The sequence below is a fragment of the Lathyrus oleraceus genome, chromosome 5 (assembly GCF_024323335.1).
Source record: "Lathyrus oleraceus cultivar Zhongwan6 chromosome 5, CAAS_Psat_ZW6_1.0, whole genome shotgun sequence".
NCBI lineage: Eukaryota > Viridiplantae > Streptophyta > Magnoliopsida > Fabales > Fabaceae > Lathyrus > Lathyrus oleraceus.
Window position 1 is genome coordinate 534,264,284 of NC_066583.1, and position 21,128 is coordinate 534,285,411.

A 21,128-nucleotide genomic window follows, 5' to 3' on the forward strand; every position below is an offset into this window, starting at 1 on the left:
TGGTTTACCTATACTCGAAGTTGGGCGATGGTTGTCTTTGGAATACAAGGAAGATGATAGGGAGTTGCATCATGCTTACGATATTTTCTTGTTACTAATATTTTTATAATTCATTTGCTACACTTGTTATTAATATTGTATCCTAACTATTTTCAGGGATGAATCATCTCCCACTTTCCTCGCATCACCGGGTGAGAAGTTGCGCCTACCTACGATAAGTACTGGCCACGTGCAATTGCTTTTGTTTCGTATAGGGGAAATAATGTGGTCTAGACATTCAGAGTCTCTCTTGACCGTATGGTACCAAATGACGTTAGCTTCTGCCCATACGAGGGTTACCGCCAAACACGTCAATTTGACGTCATTTCCTTATATTACGAATGGTTGACGTGCATGTCATCTCTTATGTATCCTTTTCTGTCCGAGCGAGCGATGCGCCAGTTTGGCTACTTGTTGATTATTCTGAGATACCCCTCATAGTCCACTCCTCCTGGCGCTCGCCGCAGAGATCTTGGTGCAATACTGAATGATTTCGAGAGTCACTTGGTACCAGAGGAGTATCGCAGAGAGCTAACTGTTGTACATTAGGATGTTGCTAAGAGCTACATGGCATGGTTCTATAAGTTGTCATACCTTATCATGACACCAGAAACTCCTGGAAGATCACTTAGGCAAGCTAACTAGGAGGTACTTGAGGTTCAGGATGACCGGGCCGAGAGCGTGACATCGGTCTGTCGATGTGTTGCGTAGATGGGTAGAGCAGTCTTAAAGGCAAGACTCTTTAAGGATGACACTCCCCTGTTGGTCCTCTTAGAGCGAATGGTTGCTGAGTTATGAAATATCGTGCAGTACAGAATGCAGAGGAGGCAGAGGGTTAGACATACCCAATAGTTATATTTGGATGTATGATTTATTTTTATATTTTCGGACAAATGATATGTATGGTCTTGACTTTTTTTTATTAATGTATGATTTTTTACTTTTCCTTATCTTTATTATAACTTCATTTTACTTTAATATAAGTTGACTTATAAAAATTGCAATATTTGGATAATGGTGCTGCTCTAATATGATTCAAGGGAGATTCTTGAGATGTATTTTCGAAATAATTTCCTTTGCATTTAACACATTTCTAAAAAAATTCACATCAGAGGATATTTCAGAGATGCATTCCCGGATACATCCAAATAATATACGAAGATCCATCTCCAAATTGTATTTTGATCAAAATGGAATGGATATCAAAATAAAATATTTTTTGTGTGATTTGGGTGCGTACGAAGATACATCTTTAAATAAATGAAAGACAATTTCAAATTTTCAAGAACGCGATATCCACGTATAAAATATATATAAAGATGGCCCTTAATTTTGAATTTTATGAATCCACATTCTCTCCCTTCACCCTGCCATCTCTTTTCACTTGTCCAACACTACTAATCCCACTCCCCAAACTTAACTTACCTTTCGACAACTTTCACTCTTTCTCAAAAGTGAACTCGTTCAATCGCAATCTAGAAACCTTATCACAGGGATGATAAGAAATTCACCATAACTTCGTGTCATTATCATGCAGGAGGTTTTCAAAAGTGTTCTTCTGGTAGCGTATTTTCCGATAGTATGTATATATGAATATATAAAGTGGTGATTGAGAAACTTGCATGAAAAAAAAATCATATCAATTTCTACAAGGGCTTTTGGCAATTGAACTAGGTAATAGATTTCAACATTTTCCAAAGCCATTCGGTTTTTTCCACGGCAAACCAATCCAATCCATAAAGTATACTAATGAGTCCAATAACAACAATGATGAAATGAATGAGTTGCAAATCCATCCCACACCTAACTAACCATGTATATTACTGAAGTACTGACCAAATATAAGTGAAAAATTACAGGAAAAAGAAAAGAAAAAAAATGTAAAAGCTTCTTCCACTCACCTCCATTTCCTCAAACATTTCTTAACAAAATCAACTCAAGTTAAATGATAGGTAACTATGTTTTTATCGAACTCGGTATCTCGGAGTTTACAACACGCTGCATGCCAACCGCTTGCGCTGGACTCCGGGTGGTTTACAACACAAGTTAAGACATTCCTTTTTATAAAGACTTCACCTGCCAGAAGAAGAGCATGTTAAAATGGATTAGTAGAATATTAAACAAAAACAAAAGGACCACACATATGAAGCATTAATACAGACAAGAACATCTGACCCGACACTGACACGTAGACATAGGTAATAATTTGAAAAGATTGAATTAATTGTATGTAATCAGATATTATGTTCGTCAGATATCGCTGTCGGATACCAGACACGTCTTTGATCAGAAGAGACTGTGCGATAGACATTTAATTTATTATAAAGTATAATAATGCATAGGTACCTGGTCTTTGAGTTACCAAGTGTAAGTTCAAGATCATCTGTTAGAAATTCTTCATGGATCCTTTCTCCTTCCCAAGGCTTCACAATCCCAAATGTGTTGCTTCCAAATGCAAATTCATCTGAGATTGCTTCTGACATAGGAATGTCAGCAGTGTAATCCGAGCTAGCTGCAATAGCCGGAGAACACGTTCCACTCTGTCCAGGGGTCCACATACGCGAACCGCTCCCCGAAAAGCCATCTTCCTTGAAAGCAAATGGATTTCGAGAGACAAGGTTGAAGGTTGGGGAAGTTGGACTAGCATGAGGAAGTTTGATCCCTGCAAACCATTCAGGATCGACTATCTGACGGCCGGGGCTTGGAGGACCTGAAGAAGGCAGGAAAGAGTAATGCTGCCCGGTCCATCCCGGCCGTGCAGATCGTTCTTCCCAGTCATTAGTATTCATTTTCGGTGTTCTGGAAGTTGGAGAGCTCAGGGGAGGTGTGACAGGCGCGCTGATGGAGCCGCTGTGAAGGTAGGGATGTGGAAGTTTCGGGGATGATGCTGAAGATGAAGCTGTGGAGAGGTTTTTGAGCCACGGAATGAGGGAATTACCATCGGTGTTACGATTTGCTGCGTAAGGAGACGAAGATGGACTTGGGAAGGACGATGAGCCCGGGCTTGGATGGTAAGATGAGCAAGGGCTTGCAGCCGATGAACCGCCAATTATATCCATATGCTCTAAAGGTTTGCATCCCTGCTTATGCAAAAATATTTCCATCAATTTATACAAAAAAAAACACGCGAGAGGCCTCCGATTCATGGTTAAACTGCTTTAAACCGCTCGAATGGAGGAAAAACCAAGGTTGAACCGTTCATAAGGCATGTTCAGAAGTTTGGCTCTAAGCATGGAAGGATTACATGTTTGTAAAATAGAAGTAAACACGAGTTATTCAAATATGCATGTTATAACTTATCAGGTCTAAACTAATACTGTCATATGATCATATCTAATCAAAGTAGCAAAACTAGTCAAACCACATCCCTTTCAAGAACCATTCTATATAATGGAAACAGAATTCAATGATCAATAGAATATGTTACCGGACATTCAATCTATTCCAACATGAAACACAATTCTTTCCCTCTTGAATTTGTAACTATTCAACGATACATTGCCTCAAACTTGCAATATCAATAATATATTCATCTATATATCTTAAGACTAATTTTCCTCGGATAACAATAATACTCCCCCTCATCCTATTCTATGAATGACACTCGCACACGTGTTGGACAAATAATAATCCGAAAAGTCATATAGGTGTCATTAAAAAAATAGTTTTTCCTTTACTTCGACACTCTTTTTTGAAGATGTTCGACACTCATACCACACATGCCGCAGAATTCAGACTTATGTGTTTCAAAAAAATTGTTTTTTTTTTACTTCAACCTACCTTAAACAAATTTCACACCCATCTAAAAAGGGTTAAACATACATTATAGAAATTGAAAAAAATGTTATCAATAATGACATCTATTTTGATTAGAATATTTTTAACTATTTTAATAAATAGATGGATAAATGAACTTCAAATTCTATTTTATATATATATATATATATATATATATATATATATATATATATATATATATATATATATATATATATATATATATATATATATATATATATATATATATATATATTTATTGAAGTCGGTGTTCTATTTTTTTACATTATCGATGTTTGAGTATTTATGTCATGTCTGGGTGTCTATGTCCAAATCTATACTTCGTAGATTTATTAAATAATGTAATTGAATAATATATAAATTACTTAATGAATTAAAAAATATTTTTTTTTATTATACATAGTTCCAGAGGAAATATATTATTTCCATCTTGAATTTTTGCATTTCAACCCAATACATAAACTTCTTTTCTTTTATTTTGGAGTAGTATGTTAACTACATACAAAAACTTGTATGATTAGATTTTAATTATAAGCCTGAATTGAAACATGTCTGTCTTATTTTGGAAGGAAATGAATTAACAGTAACTTTACCGAGCACCATCACAATCATGAGAAGAAGTGAGGCAAAAGTGTATACATAATGGAATCCTATGTAGCCACCAACTCAGAAAATATCAAAAAGCTCATGCAAATGTACCCTCTCCATTTTCTAAATTACAGGTTTCATATAATTTTAACCGACAAACAAAAACACCCAACAGGGGCATTTCCGTCATCCAACATTCAGAAAATAAAAACTAAAAAAAGTTATAATTTTCAGGTGAGAGTGACTATGTATCAAAGAAAATGATCTTTTATGCTTCCCACTAAAAAAACAAAAATTTGGTTTTTTCCCTCTAATTTGACAATTGACAATAAAAAAAAACTAGACTTAAAATTTTATAATATGAACAAATTCAGCATGAATGGTAAAGGTGCATGAGTAGCATTTGTTAAGAAAAGTTGATAGTATTACCTTACGATAAGTGGTTCCATCGGGTTCAACAGTCCAACCAGCTTCATTACAAAGAGCTTTAAGAACTTCATTGTTATCACAATGTTTTGGTAATCTGAAGTTACCATACATTCTCAAACCAGAGAAGATCTTTGCAGCTATAGCTCTTCTTCTTCTCTCTCTCCTCTTGTTGTTTTCTCTCTCCTTCCATGTTGGCAGCCTCGTCCCTGACGTCATACAGACCAATCCAAAAAAGATGTGAACGAGGTTGAAGAAAGGGAGGTGTGGAAATGAAGAAGTGAGGTGAAGTTAGCAGGGTTTGAAGTGGAGAGTGATCTTTGTCGGAAAAATGAGAGAGGGAGAAGAAAAAGTGTGTAATGAAAATGAAAGAAAAGGAAAAAGTGAAGGGAAGCGTGGATTTTTTGTGGGGTAGATGTTGAAGAGATACTTGATTAGCCAAATTTGCGGATCCAATTCATAAATAATGAAATTTAGTTTACATGAATATTAGATTGAAAAAATTACGGATTGAATCTGCGATATTTTAATTACTCACTTTTTATATAGATTAAAAAAATTAATAATAAAATTAGTAATGATTAAAAAATATAATTGAGAAAAAAAATTGTATTATAAGTTGAAATTTTTTTTTTATTTTAAATAAATCATTGTGATTACGTGAAGAAAGTATCTGCGTAATAATCTATAAAAATCAGTTAATGTTGGCTAAACCTATTGTTAAAGGGATTAAACGAATGAAAAAGAAAATAGTTAACATAAGAATTAATATATAGACATTTATATATTCAGAAAATATTAAAGTATATTTTTCAAGTAAGAATATCTTTTTAAAAAGATATATTATGGGCTCCGATAAAAGTAAAATAATAATAACCAAAGCAGTGTTAACTTTTTTTTTTGGTTCTTTTTCATTGGCTTTTTAATTTATTGGCTCTTGCCTTGAACAGCATAAAAGTGTGGAGTGTGACATTTAGTCCTTTTTCTTTTTTGCCATCAACCATTGTCATGTGGGTTTATTGATTAAAGTTCAGAAACTGGGTGTTCAATTAATGCAACTTTTTTCTTAGAATGTTACTAGATTTTATAATGCAGAAGAGCTTTTATTTATATCACATAAAAATTTGAGGTATTGCCAATTGACGAATATTGGTGGTACAATTTTTTTGGTTATATTACAAAATAAAAACAGAAAACATAGGAAGTAAATGGATGATAATATATACAAACTTTACATGAAAAATTAGAAAATTGAAAGAGATGAAAAAGAGATGTTTAGTGTAAATTGAGTTCAAAAGAGGTTTAAAATGAATTCTTTCGGAAATTGGCCCAAGTGCTTTTTATTTATGTTTTTCCACCAACCAAAGTAACTTTAACTAGTGTTAGAAGAGGAACATCTAGGGCCTACACTACAAATAAGACACAATTGAAAAAAATAAATTAAAAAAACATATCTAGAAGGAAAGTTGCAAAACAATTATAAAGAACCGAAAAGAAAAAAGTGTGGAACTCATGAGTAATGGTAAAGTAGTAGTGGTTCTTGGTATTGAATTATAGTATGATGTATGTTCAGTATTCACGTATCCATCGGTAATGATCAAATTATTGATGAAAAAAGTGTTGTTAAGAAAACGTTTATTCCATTATCAACGGTCTACAATTGTTATCATGCAATTTAAATAAAAAAAAGAGCATAAATGAGATAAAGTTTGAGAGATCGTATCAGAAATTATATCGATATTCGACCATAAATTATGTAACATACTTAATTCTTAAAAAAAAAATTTAAAGATTTTCACTATAACAATTCAAATTTTTATGCAGGGTTACCTCAACAAACATTTCTTATACTAAATTTTTATAGTTTAACGTGTAACCTCCTAATCGATTGCAAATGCACGAGAAAATTAAATTTTTGCATAAACAAATTAAGTACAATAATATAAATACACAACTATCAAGATAATTTTTTTACTCTCTGATCGCTAATACAATGTGTAGCGAATAAAATTGATTTTATAAAGAAAATAATGAGATAAGAGAATAGATAGTTCATAAAACTTGTGCTTTTGAAGTGAATGCAAGACTCTTTAACTAAAAAAAGGTAATAATTTATGGGCATGATTGTTCAGTAATCTATTAAAAGCAAAAAGTTAATCGATTCGATTAAGTTAAAAAAGGAAATCCTGAAATAGATTCACTCCGTAATCGATTAATTGACATCTTAATCAATTAGGAGGTGAACTCACTCCTTAATTGTTTAACAGATAACTCTAATAGATTAAATAACGAGTTTAACTTTCCTAGTTGGTCAAAAATGATTCTTAGTCGATTAAGCACCGGCCAAGATTGATATTTTTTTAAGAAATGAGAAATGTTTCTCACGACTCAAGAATGTATTTGCAAGAGGCTTTGTTTCTTGACTCAGAATATAACAATCATATAGTGGAGAATACATAATGGTTGTTTGACTTTGATGACCAATTTCATGAATTTATCAAATTAAGAAATGATTCAAATATAACATTTATGTGAAAAGGTTGTTGGAACAAAATTGGTTGATACCATATCCTTTGGGTTTTGATGATAAAAAAGTATTTAAAAAATAATTGAGTATTCTAACATCTGTTCAAGTATGCAGAACTATAAGACTAAGAGCATATGAAGTAGTGTTTGAAGATTCTGAATCAGAATTTCAGACTCTAGCCCTGAAGATCAATTCTTAAGACTCTGACTCTGATGGAAGATCCAAACTCTGAAGAAGTCAACTCTGAAGAAAATCAGCCTCTCGTGATCCAGACTCAGAAGCCTCAGAGGCGAAGAACCAGACTCTGAAGAGATCAACCTTTGAAGAGTGCAGTCTAAAGAAAGTCAATCTCTGAAGGTTGCCTTATCTCTTGAATTGAGGAAACTCTAACATACTCAGAGATCTTTTGTTCACGTGAAGACTTAAACAAAAATCTCTTCTTAGTTGTCTGAACTTCAATGGATAATTCCTCATGCAGAAAGGTTTTTTCTTGATGTGTACAATCAAGTACAAATGTTATTCACATTTTGTATACGTGCGTTTTCGACGCCATGAGATTTGGTGTACAGAGTGACTGTTTCGACAAATGATGACATGGGATAAAACGATTTGGTTGATAAGTGTGGTTCGACACTTCGACAAAATGGAAGCTTTGATATTTCGACATGATATTTGCAGCTAGAAAAGTACTTTTGACAAGACATGGAAGATATTGCAGTATATTGATAATTTCGACCTGAAGGAAGGTGTCATTTCGACTTAAAGTGTAAATTTGAATTTAAAGAGTTGTGACGTTTGACAGAAGACGCGTGGAAGCATCTGGCGAAGAGATGAAAGCCGTTCGTCACAGTTTTAGGATTTAACCGTTAGTAACAGTTATGTTATTTGTATATAAATAGGGTAGTTGTTATCAGAAAAGGGTGTGAAGAATTACTTATACAAAATTCCTGAAAACACTCAAAGTACCCGTGTGAGAGAAAAGAGTGATATTTGGAAAATGTATGTGTAAACAAACACCAATTCCTTCAAAGTTTATTTTATAAAATTTAAAGTTCTTTACGAATCTCTTTTATGTTTTCCAGTAGTTTATCTTTCTGCACTTTCCCTTTTTCGACACTTTACATTTCGTCAGTTATTTTCCGCCATTTACTTTATCTTGTTAAATTTACATCCACTTAACGTTTTAATCAACATATTTCGACGTAAAACACTTAGAGAACAAAAATGAAATATATGAAAGTGATTCTAGACATCTTCAAGACCATCTAGATCTGCACATGTCCTAGGATTTGTGTGGTTGATCCTGCAAGTAACCCAATTCTACAAGTTTTGGTAAACCAGAGGTTGTTCGCCAAAAGTCACAGCGAACAAATTGGCACGCCCAGTGGGACAGTGCAAAAAATCTAGAAATCTAGATAATCACTAATCAAAATTTGTTCTTCCTTGTATGAGACTGAGAAGCGGTAAACTAGCCGTATCCGAAGTAGAAATACCTAAAAGAACAAGAGTAAGGAAAATGGCGAACCAGCCAAATAATCCAAACGAATCCATCCCAGTATCCAACCCTGCCCCTTCGACAGAAGGCAATATAGGATCGGTCCCTGTGTCAGAGGCTGTACCTTCGTCAACAGGGTCGATACCAGCGGTTTCGATGTCGTAAAACGCGCCTAGTTCGTCCTTCAGGGCACAACAAATGCCCGTTGGGACACCCCCTCCTGTGGGGAACACTTCTAGGCCTTTTCTAACAAATTTCACTTTGCCTCCGCCTGGTAGGGAACAACCCTTTGGAATGCCAACTTCGGTGATGGCAAATTTACACAATTCCCCGTTAGTATATTCGGATTCAATGGCCAACGTGTCTTCACCCTTACAAGGGTCAGGATATGGTGGAAACATGAGTAGACCGAATCAACAACCACTTTACGTGCCGCCAATAACAAATAATTCGGCGCAAGTAATTAGACAGCAGATGGACGAGAGTAATCATGATATGGTCCAAATGTTGACGCAACAAATGGGAGCGGTGTTTAACCCCCTAATACAAAACACCACCCAAACAAACCAATTGTTGGCGGCGCAGATGACGCGCCTTGCTGATTTCTTTGGAGTCCCTCAAACTCGACACAGAGAACGAATGGTTCATAACCCAGCGGTAGCAGTCCAGGAAGAGCCCACGATAAACCAGATGCCGTTGGATAATCCTCAAACAGACGTGAGAAACCAAGAGGATGTAGTCGAACAGCCTCGTGTCGAAACCCCTATTCCACAAGAGCCTAGAAGGATAGTAATCCAGAGAGGCCAAGACGCGGATGTTGTACTGCAACAACGGATACGGTATAATAATCCGCCTGTCGAAAACAATTTGGCAGCCATGGTCGAAACGATAATGGCACAAAATGGGATGAACATGGGTTTACAAAGGCCTAGTTACACATCCCCACTATCGGAATATATTCTGCAAGAAGAACTGCCACCAAGGTGGAAAGTCCCTAAGTTCACAAAGTTCTCAGGGGACACTAGCGAATCCACTATAGAACATGTGGCACGTTATCTGATCGAGGCAGGGGAAATAGCCCGTAATGAAAATTTGAAAATAAAATACTTCCCTAGTTCCCTAACAAAAAACGCGTTTACTTGGTTTACATCTTTGCCTGCAAACTCAGTATACACGTGGACCCAATTAGAAAGGCTGTTCCATGAACAATTCTACATGGGACAAACAAAAATAAGTCTGAAAGAATTAGCCAGTGTCAAGAGAAAACACTCCGAACCAATAGATGATTATTTAAATAGGTTCAGATTGCTAAAGGCTAGATGTTTCACCCCAGTGCCAGAACATGAGTTGGTCGAAATGGCCGCAGGGGGACTAGACTATTCTATAAGGAAGAAACTAGATACCCAGTATTTGAGGGATATGGCACAATTAGCGGATAGAGTGAGACAGGTCGAAAGGTTAAGGGACGAAAAATTCAGGGCAAATAAGAATAAAAAAGAGAGGGTAGCCTACGTAGGGGTTCGCCAAGATGATGAGTTCGACGAAAACGAACCAAGTAGCTTCGACGAACAAGAGATTGACCTAGCAGAACTAAAGCAAGGGCCACCTTATTCGTGCAAAGTACTGACTCCGTCGAACGGAAACCCAGTCGAAACCAACGATAAGTTCCCCAAAAGGACTTATACGTTCGACATCACCAAATGTGACGAAATCTTCGATCTGTTGGTTAAAGATGGTCAATTAATAAAACCACCAGGCGCTAAAGAACCGCCTATGGAACAACAGAAAAAGAGAGGTTTTTGTAAATACCATAATTTTCTGGGCCATAAGACGTCTCGTTGTTTCCTTTTCAGGGATCTCGTTCAAAATGCTATCCGTGACGGAAGGCTGAAGTTTGGTGACAAACCAAAACAACAAATGAAGATCGATTCGAATCCTATGCAAGCAGTCGAAGCCCACTACGCTGAACCATCCGTCGTGAACATGGTAGAGGCCGAAGTTGCTCCTGATGGCAATTTGGAAATGGTGGAAGCCCCTGGAAGTTTCGACGCAAATGTCAACATGGTCGAGATTGCTGATGATCTCGCAAGCCAGAAAAGGATAGAAACTACTGAAGGTTTCGACAAGAAGAACGGTGACGACGCTGTCGAGAATGTGGAGTTTCGACAAGAGGAGAATTGGGACCGCTTGGGTCAGCCAAGTGGGAAATACGATTATCTTGTGAAGTACGACGCGCCGGCAAGCTCCCAGATCGACATCAACACAATCCGACCAAGCGGTTGGGGAGATGCTTTTTCAGACAACGATGAAGAAACAGTCGACGAAATTAAGCATTCCCCTAATACGAAAGAGAGGGTTACTGAAGACCTCGTGATTGAAAACAAGGTTGCTGAAGGCCTTGATTCTAACAAAAAGAAGAAAGGTGATATCGCCACCTGCGTCAACACTATGGGGCCTTTCAGTAAAGAAGTCACAAAAATCAAAGCGGAAGCCGCTAACGGTCCTTCGAAGCCCGTGATCAGTGGGATTCTGCGTAGGACAATGGAAGACCCCAGAAGAAATTGGAACAAATGTTGTTGCAAACATGGTCCCAGGACCATATCTTGGTGCTGCTGCCCAGAGAAAGAGTTCGACCAGACACCAAAAGGCGTCGAAGGCGAAGAAGAAAGGCTCATTAGAAAGATGAACGAATTAAGCATCGCCGACGAACGAAATGTTGGGGTAAATATGGTGGAAATATCTCAGAAGGACCAGGTCGAAGAGGGCGAAGATCGTCGTCGGAAAGAGCACCAAAGGCTGGCCTATCCTAGAGAGGAGGAAAACTTAATGGAATTCATCAAGAGATGCCAAAGGATGAAAACCGAAGTGATGTTGTGCCCACGCTGCAGCGCAGTCTTCGACAGGAAGGCAGCAACCAACCTGGAAGCGGTGAATAAGCCCAAGAGGAAAGAGAATTGGGGAACAGTGAGATATGACCCAAGGAGAAGTGATCACCACCAGTGGAGGCACGGAGAGAGACGCCAGAACACCTATAAACCATCTGACAAAGCAACGGACGACAAATGGGTTCAACCCATTAGGGACGCCCAGGGGTAGAAGAAATGGGGAAGGTTTGAGGTTCAGAGAGGCGCGTCGATGGAGGGCAAGAAGGAAATGGAAAAACACAGGCCAAGACCATACCCTTCAGAGAATTACAAAGGCAAGAATCCCATGTCCAGATCCCAATGGAGGAGGTTCCAAAGGCAGAAGAGGGCAGAAATAGAGATGGCAAAAAAGAACATGAACGGTCCAGACGAAGCAGAATCTAGCAACAATCGTCAGACAAGGACCAGGAAAGAGACTCCCCTCCAGATCAATCCTAGCAGAGTTGTCGAATCGGTGGCGTCGAAGGAGAAGATGCAGGAAGATGATGAAGTAACCGACAGTTTTAACTCTGACTCAGAAGCATCCTTCAACGTAATTTGCAACGTGGTCTCTGTGCTCCCTAGAGACTATGATAGAGTCATGGAGATCGAGGATGAAGGAGACGAAATGGAAGAAGAAACAATGGCACACAAGCCCGTCTGCTACTACGTGATGAACAACGGATGCGTCGAAGAGCAGAACGCTTTCTTCGAAAGACCAGACGACTCCATGAAAGCGCACTTGAAACCTCTGTTTATAAAAGGAAAGGTGGAAAATGTCGGTGTGAATAAGATACTGGTGGATGGGGGAGTGGCAGTGAACTTGATGCCCCACTACATGCTGAAGAAGATTGGAAAAGACGATTCGGACGCGAAGCCTCACAACATGGTGTTGTCGAATTACGAAGGGAAGATAGGAACAACTATGGGAGTCATCCAAGTGAACTTAACTGTAGGAACCATAACAAGGCCTACAATGTTCATAGTCATTGCTTCAAAAGCCAACTACAACCTACTGCTTGGTAGGGAGTGGATTCACGGCGTGGGAGTCGTACCCTCTTTGATGCACCAGCGGATAGCCATATGGAGGCCAGATGGAATCGTCGAAAACATCGAGGCTGACCAAAGCTACTTCATGACCGAGGTGAACACTGTCAACAGCCAAAGCTTCGACAAAAACCTGGCTCATATACCTCCCTGCAGCCCGGCAGAATTCGACTTGAAGACGACAGACAATGCCTATTGCTCCATGTACCTGCATCCAACGCATGGTTTCCAGTGGGATAAAGAAGTGATTGGCGAAACTTACATATGGGGAACCACTCATATAGCGCCGACGGGATGGGGTAGTGAATTTGACGATGACGAGTGAACAATCAGCGATCGAAAAGATTACGGCTTACATAGCCGAAAACAAACTAAAAGAGGCCCTTGAGGCTGAAGCAAAAAATATGGCTGTCGAAGCCAACCAAGAGAACTCCAACAAGCAATGTCCCCAAGAAGACGTTGCGGAAGATCATGTCACCAACCAAATGGGCGAATGGCAACACCAAAAGCTTGACGCCATTTACGACGACGAACCCCTGGGGTTCGAAAAAGATCCAGTGTCAACTAACGAGAAGATGGTAGCGCAGGATCCTTTAGAAGAAATAAACTTGGGGGTGGGGATAGAGAATAGACCAACCTACATAAGTGCGAAAATGGACCCCCAGTTTAAGGTCGAAATAGTCCAGTTGCTGAAAGAGTTCAAAGACTGCTTCGCATGGGATTATGACGAAATGCCTGGTCTTGACAGAAGCCTGGTCGAAATGCAGTTGCCAATAATGGAAGGAAAGAAGCCAGTGAAGCAGACTCCGAGACGCTTCGCACCAGAAATCCTGTCGAAAATAAAAGAAGAGGTCGAAAGACTTCTAAGATGCAAGTTCATCCGCACGACCAGGTATGTCGAATGGATTGCAAATATTGTTCCAGTAATTAAGAAAAATGGCAAACTTAGGGTATGTATTGATTTTCGAGACTTAAACTCGGCTACCCCAAAGGATGAATATCCTATGCCAGTGGCAGAAATGCTCATAGATTCTGCAGCCGGCCATGAGTACTTAAGTATGCTAGACGGATACTCTGGCTATAACCAAATTTTTATCGCTGAAGAAGATGTTCCTAAAACGGCTTTCCGTTGTCCTGGAGCCATAGGAACGTACGAATGGGTAGTAATGCCTTTTGGTTTAAAGAACGCTGGAGCGACTTACCAACGTGCCATGAATTCCATCTTTCATGACTTTATCGAAACTTTCATGCAAGTGTATATTGACGACATTGTGATTAAGTCTGTTTCAGGGAAAAGTCATATAGATCATCTTCGACAATCCTTTGAAAGGATGAGGAAGTTTGGTTTGAAAATGAACCCACTTAAATGTGCTTTTGGTGTGCAGGCGGGTGATTTCTTAGGCTTTGTGGTCCATAAGAAGGGGATCGAAATAAACGAAAATAAAGCCAAGGCCATAATGGAAGCGAAAGCGCCATCAACAAAAAAGGGGTTGCAGTCTCTGTTAGGGAAAATCAACTTTCTCAGAAGATTCATCTCCAACCTCAGTGGGAAGACACAAGCTTTCTCTCCTCTACTTCGACTAAAGAAGGAAGACTTCGCATGGGGGCAAGAACAGCAAGCGGCTTTCGACAAAATCAAGGAGTACCTGGCTAGTCCCCCAATCCTGATGTCTCCTTGCAGAAAAAGAAATATGAGATTGTATATTTCGGCGTCAGACAAAACATTAGGAAGTATGTTGTGTCAAGAAGACAAGAATGGCGTCGAAAGAGCCATCTATTATCTCAGTAGAGTCCTAAATGATGCCGAAACCAGATATAGCATTATAGAAAAACTATGCCTATGTGTATATTTCTCTTGTATGAAATTGAAGCATTATATAAAACCTGTCGATGTATATATTTCTTCCCATTTCGACGTAATAAAGTATATGTTATCTAAATCTATTTTACATAGTCGAATTGGAAAGTGGGCTTTAGCTTTAATAGAATACTCTTTGAAATATCTGCCTTTAAAAGCGGTGAAAGGACAAGTGGTCGCTGATTTCATAGCCGACCATTCTATAAACGAAGATGTGGAGTACGTCGAATTAGAACCTTGGAAACTGTACTTCGACGGTTCCAGTCATAAAAATGGAACTGGCGTTGGGATGTTGATTATTTCTCCCGACAGAATTCCAACAAAATTCAAGTACAAAGTGGAAAGTCTGTGTTCAAACAATGAAGCAGAATATGAAGCTTTGATCGCTGGACTTGAAATCTTGTTGAAATTGGGGGCAACGAGAGTCGAAATAATGGGTGATTCCGAACTGGTGATAAAGCAGTTGACGAAAGAGTATAAGTGCGTGAAAGAAAATTTAATCATGTACTTTGTAATAGCCAATAGACTTCTCAAAGAGTTCGACAATGTCGTCTTCAGGCACATTCTCAGGTTGGAGAATCAAGAAGCAAACGATCTTGCTCAACTAGCATCCGGATACAAAGTGTCGAAGGAAAAGTTAGAAGAAGCCATTGAAGTCAGAAGAAGAGTCGTATCCACCAAGTTGTCTCCATCAGATCTAGAGTCAATAAGATTAGGATACGGTGACGAAGAAAACTTTGAGATATTCAACATGGATGATTCAGGAATAACAGACTGGAGAAAGCCTGTCAAGGATTATCTACAAGACCCAAATCAGAAAGCAGAAAGAAAGATAAAATACAGAGCTTTGAGTTACGTACTTTTGGGAAATGAATTATTCGAAAAGACTGCAGAAGGAGTTTTGTTGAAATGCCTGAGTGAAGACGAAGCCTACATAGCCTTGTCGAATGTACACAGTGGAGCGTGTGGCGCACACCAAGCAGGTCACAAAATGAAGTGGTTATTATTTCGACAAGGAATGTATTGGCCAACAATGCTGAAAGACTGTGTCGAATTCGCAAAAGGTTGTCAGGAATGTCAAGTACATGCAGGCATACCCCACGTCCCTGCAAGTGAGTTGCACTCAATTATAAAACCTTGGCCATTCAGAGGATGGGCGTTGGACTTAATCGGGGAGATTCGACCAGCTTCCTCAAAAGGACAAAGGTACATTTTGGTTGGGATAGACTATTTCACAAAATGGACTGAAGCTATACCATTGGCGAATGTGGATCAAGAAGCAGTCATAGACTTTATCCAAAAATACATAATTTACAGATTTGGGATACCTGAGACAATAACAACAGATCAAGGATCTGTGTTCACCGGTAAAAACATGCAGAAATTTGCACAAGAAACAGGTTTTAAGCTCCTTACTTCGACACCTTACTACGCTCAAGCAAATGGGCAAGTTGAAGCAGCCAACAAGGTAGTGATAAACTTGATTAAGAAGCATGTGGGGAAAAAACCTAGGAATTGGCATAAGACTTTGGACCAAGCCTTGTGGGCTTGTCGAACGTCCCCCAAAGAGGCAACGAATTCGACTCCATTCAAGTTGACTTACGGACATGATGCAGTTTTGCCGGTCGAAATATATCTGCAGTCAGTTAGAGTGCAAAGGCATCATGAAATCCCATCAGAGACATATTGGAGTATGATGATGGACGAACTAGTTGATTTAGACGAGGAAAGGCTGCGCGCGCTAGACCTAATAAGAAGACAAAAGAAGAGGGTCGAAAAAATTTTACAACAAGAAAGTAAGATTCAAGACTTTCTTAATAGGTGACCTTGTGTGGAAAGTAATCCTTCCTATGGATCGAAAGGATAAATTAATGGGAAAGTGGTCTCCTAAATGGGAGGGACCTTTCCAGGTTTTGAGAACATTTTCAAACGGCGCGTACGAAATAGAAGAAATAGAGAAGGATAAGAGAATCCTAAGAATAAATGGTAAGTATTTGAAAAAGTATAAGCCTATATTGCAGGAAGTAAAAGTAGTAACAGAATAAGTGCAAACATAATTGTGATAAGATGGGCCAAATAAAAAATGGCATTCAAAAGTTATTACAAAGAAAGCCTCAAAGGGCTGAGAATTGCTAAATAAATTCGACTACAAATTAAAATTGGCAAAAGTATCCTTCAAAGCGGCGAATTTCTGCCTCTGAAACTGGAGTCGATGATCACAGAGACTCTTGTGAGTAGAGAGAGTCTCAATCTCCTGACTAAGAAGCTGGGCTTTTTCTGCATGTCGAATACCCACCCTCAATTCTTCGTCAATCTCGCTCTGCTTGGGTTGCTGTATGGATGCCTTACGTTTCTCCTCTTGAGAGATCTTTTCTTGAAGCGCTGCTATCTGTGTTTTCCATTTTTGGATATTGTCATCACAAGCAACAACTTCTTTGACATAAGTTTCAGAGAGCTTTTGCAATTTTGAAACTTTGTCAGTCGAAGTCGAAACGGCATCCCATTCAGCAGTTTGAGTTTCAGACTTGGAGGAGATCTGATTGGTGAGATCTCTTTGACGATGGAGATCTGCAGTGGCCAAGTCAATGAGAGTCATCAGCTCCATCACAAAACTTCCAATCTCAGAAGAAGCTTCCAGGACATTCACTTGCTTCAAAATTTTCTTAAGATCAATTTGAGCAAGGGAATTTTCTTCCAAGACTTTGAACAAATCGACATCAAGGATTTTCGTTTTGATTTTGGTCAAGATGTTGCCAAGTGATGGTGCTTCAGAAGTTGCCCCAGAAGTGGTCGAACTACTCTGTGAAGAATCCTGGAAATTAAAACGGGTGCTAAGCATGGCTTTCAGATACTCCAAAGGTCTTTGCACCTTGAGATTTTCAAGTTCCTCGCGGGAGAAACTGGTCGAACCAGTTGATTTGCTACTCCCTTGGGCCTGGTCAGGAGCAGGTGGAGTGTTTCGCGTCGAAGCATGCTCAACCTCTGTTCGCTTCGACTGGTTGTCCCCATCTCTGGCAGCTCCATCTTCAGGATCATCTTCGACCACAACCTCCATATCAATGTCATCACCCTGAGGTGCAACATTTAATCCTGGATGAGGAGGAGATTCATCTTCAGAAGCTTCACCCACTGTAGTGTCGAATTCTGCTACAGTTTGCATGTCATGATCACTTGTGGGGATATCTTCTTCTGGGGTCGTTTCCTCCCGAATTTTCTCAGACGTTCTTTCGACAGCCACTTGTTCCTGAAAATAATTCTAAGATTTAGAAGAAAAAGATGCAGAAAAGGCGAATGTATGTTGTCGAAATAAAAAATTACCTCAGGAATCTCAGTATTAAAGCTGGATTTCCCACTCTCCGTATCTTTCGACTGATGTTTAGCAGGGGGAGTACTGGCAGAATCCTTCCTAGTTGATTTAATGATAGATCTTTGGGAAGAGACCTTCGTGAGTTTCTTCTTCTTCTGAGGGGGAGGGATTAACTCTGGAGATTCGTCACCAGACTCTTCACTGGGGACTTTAGCCTCTTCTTTCTCCTCTTCACTCTTTCTCTTTTGGATTGTTGGGGGTTTTCGACTTACCTAGTCATGCAGGCCAAAGCCAGTTAGTTTTGAAAAAGGGAAGATGAATAATAAGAAGAGAAGTTTTGTACCTTTGTCGAAGGCTTCTTAGCAGTACTGGGCGTCGCTTCGACAACAGCTTTCTTAGCAGGGATCTTCACGGCTAAGGAAAGAAAGAAAATTCAAAAACAAATATAAGAGAGACATGATAAGACAGTTAGAATAACAGAAGGAAAAATCATGTTTTTTCTGTGAACACCTTCAAGAATGGGATCTTCCACGCGAACGTGTTCTATTCCAACATGAAGGTGTCCTGAATATTCGCCCAGATGATACTTAGTCGGAACCACACGCTCAGCAGGTTTTTGATACTTTTGACGAAGAATTTTCATAAAATCCCCACAAAGGAACCAGTCTGGAAGTGGAAAACTAAACGCCACCCCAAAGTCAGCAGTTGGCAAAGGAGGAAACTTTGGTGGATGACAACTGAAAGCAAGGTCATAGCGCGCCTCTGGTGAAAGATTGGAAGGCAATGACAGTTTTGCAAACTTCTCCGTCAATTTACGTTTTAATTCGGCCGCTGCTTCACATATGGTTCGACTAAGATCATCAGGTCTATACGCAGTTTCAAAATATTTTTGAAATTTCTGTATTTCCTTAATGTGTCGTTGAATACCTTTTTTGGTCCGATCCTGCACAAAAGCGAAAGCATTTGTCAAATGTGTAGCGAAAGCAGCTACGTCGAAAAATTTGTTGGAATAATAATCCTTCCACCATTCATCAAACTTAGGAGTGCATAAGAATGAGGGTCGAAAAATAACTGGTCGAATGTCGAGAGAATCATCAGCTAGTTTCTTCGACAGCTCTTTGCCTTCGTCTTCAGTATGAAGGGAGTTATAAAAGATGATGGATCCTTTCTTGGGAAATATAGGTTGAGGTTTGATTTGGATTAGACCAAACTGTCTAGAAACAAGGTTGGGTTGATAAACTATCAAAGCAATTTGATTTTTAGTGGTGTTACGGTAAGAAAAAAGGAGCCTGGGGGTTAAGAATGATTCCCAAACATTCAGAAATGTATTTTCATCCTTTTGCATCTCCAAAGGCAGTTGTTGGGTAAACCACTTAGGTCCAATCTTTCTATCAGCAAAAGGTGCCATGGTCGAAGTAAATTGATAACTCTTAGCAAACATCATAACATAGCTTTTAAAAGCTTGTCGAAGGCTGATTCCTTCATCAGATGGCGTTATTAGCACTAATCTTGGCCATTCGACAGTCCTATTTTTTACTTCTTCTTCATCTATTTCTGGCGCTGCAGGAAGATTGGCTTCAAAGGTGGCATTGAGCCATAATTGCAAGAGCCAGAAAGGTCCTGATAAGTTGATTTTCCCTTGGGTTTTGGTGTTTTTTAAAAAATGTACGCTCTCACTCAGAGATTCATAAAGGTTCGCCAGAATCATTTCGCTCAAGCATAGTTTTGTGCCGGCATGAAGTTGATTGGCTATGGTAATGAATCTCTTAGCAACTTGGAGAGAGCGAGAACAAAACACATATTTGGATAGCCACAGTGTTAGAAAAGCTATATGTTCGACATCTGAAACTTCAGTAGTACTCTTATCGTGATAATATGACATGAATAAGGAGTAGGGTGCAAGGCTAGTCTCAAAAGCAATGGTATCTTCATTTAAGACAGTAGGGTCAAAATCTATACCATTGGGATGAAGACCAACAATGGCTGATGCGTCAAAAAGGGTAGGCGTAACCATCCCACAAGGAAGGTGAAAGGTGTTGTAAGTACTATCCCAAAAGTAGAGAGAAGCCAAAAGCATATTTGGGCAGATATTGGGTCCTACTCTCGACAACTGGATAAGGTCGAAAATGCCTACCTCTTTCCAAAAAGCCCCTTTAACTTTTTCGATTTTATCTAACCAAGATACGTAATCAGAAGGATCTTTCGACCATGGACAAGTTCTAAAAATCCTAGGATAGTTCAAATAGGTTAAGTCCAACTCTCCAATATCCGTCGAACTCGATGAATCTTTTTGTTCTACAACTTTCTCTTTAGGCTGAGGTCTTCTTCCAGCGCCTATGGGTTTTGTGTGAAAGTAAGAGGGAAAAAATTCTCTTAAGCGCTCTGGTTTAATCTCTGGATTCGGAAGGGGACCTAACATAGCATGACAATTTCCAGAAATAAGAACAGGGATTAGTACCTGAGATTTATAGATGCAGTCTTTCTCTTTCTCATTTGGAGGTTCTGGAACATACTGTTGATTTCCAATGGTCATTGGCACCTTCAGATCATGTACAGGAGGGAAAGCTGGATTCTGTTTCTTCTTGGAAGGTTGGCTGCTTGAAGGTTTGTTAGTAGCCATTGTTAAGAAGAGCTTGGGAGTTTTCCTCAGGAAAATGTGAAAGCTTAAGAAATGGGTATGAGGAAAGGAAATCTGAAACGGAAAAGGGTTTAAAGAAAAGGTTTATGGGTATTTATAGGAAGAAGATGTTGAAACGTTTTAGGATGGTAATGATGTTAGTGGGACACGTGGCCATTTCTGATGGGAATGATAAAGAGGTGGAAGTTGAAAAGAGACCATGATGTGAGGAAATGATGGAAGTAGGCTGCGAACGTGGGCTAGACGTGACATTGTGAAGAAAGTGTAATGATGAACCTGCATTGGAAATTGAGATTATCAGACTTGCATTTAATGAGGATTAAAAGACATGGCATCAAAACACTGGTGGACAACAAATGACTGTTTCTCCAAAACAACAGTCGAAACGTCTTTGCTGGGGGGCAATTTGTATACGTGCGTTTTCGACGCCATGAGATTTGGTGTACAGAGTGACTGTTTCGACAAATGATGACATGGGATAAAATGATTTGGTTGATAAGTG

General features: G+C 39.1%; 1 protein-coding gene across 1 annotated transcript; it reads right to left on the bottom strand.

Moving 5' to 3' along the window:
* Positions 1-1,704: 1,704 nt before the first annotated feature.
* On the bottom strand, positions 1,705-5,264 carry LOC127086156 (BES1/BZR1 homolog protein 4). Its single transcript, XM_051026870.1, has 3 exons — positions 4,855-5,264; positions 2,386-3,119; positions 1,705-2,115 (listed from the first exon to the last, which is right to left on the bottom strand). Exons 1-3 carry the CDS (start codon positions 5,068-5,070, stop codon positions 2,112-2,114), a joined length of 954 nt encoding a protein of 317 aa, XP_050882827.1. The 5' UTR covers positions 5,071-5,264; the 3' UTR covers positions 1,705-2,111.
* Positions 5,265-21,128: the final 15,864 nt, after the last annotated feature.

Coding starts and splice junctions, on each gene's coding strand:
- LOC127086156 (XM_051026870.1), bottom strand. CDS start 5,070: ATGACGTCAGGGACGAGGCTGCCAACATGGAAGGAGAGAGAAAACAAC. Junction 3,120..4,854: donor ATGGAACCACTTATCGTAAG/GTAATACTATCA, acceptor TTGCATAAGCAG/GGATGCAAACCTTTAGAGCA.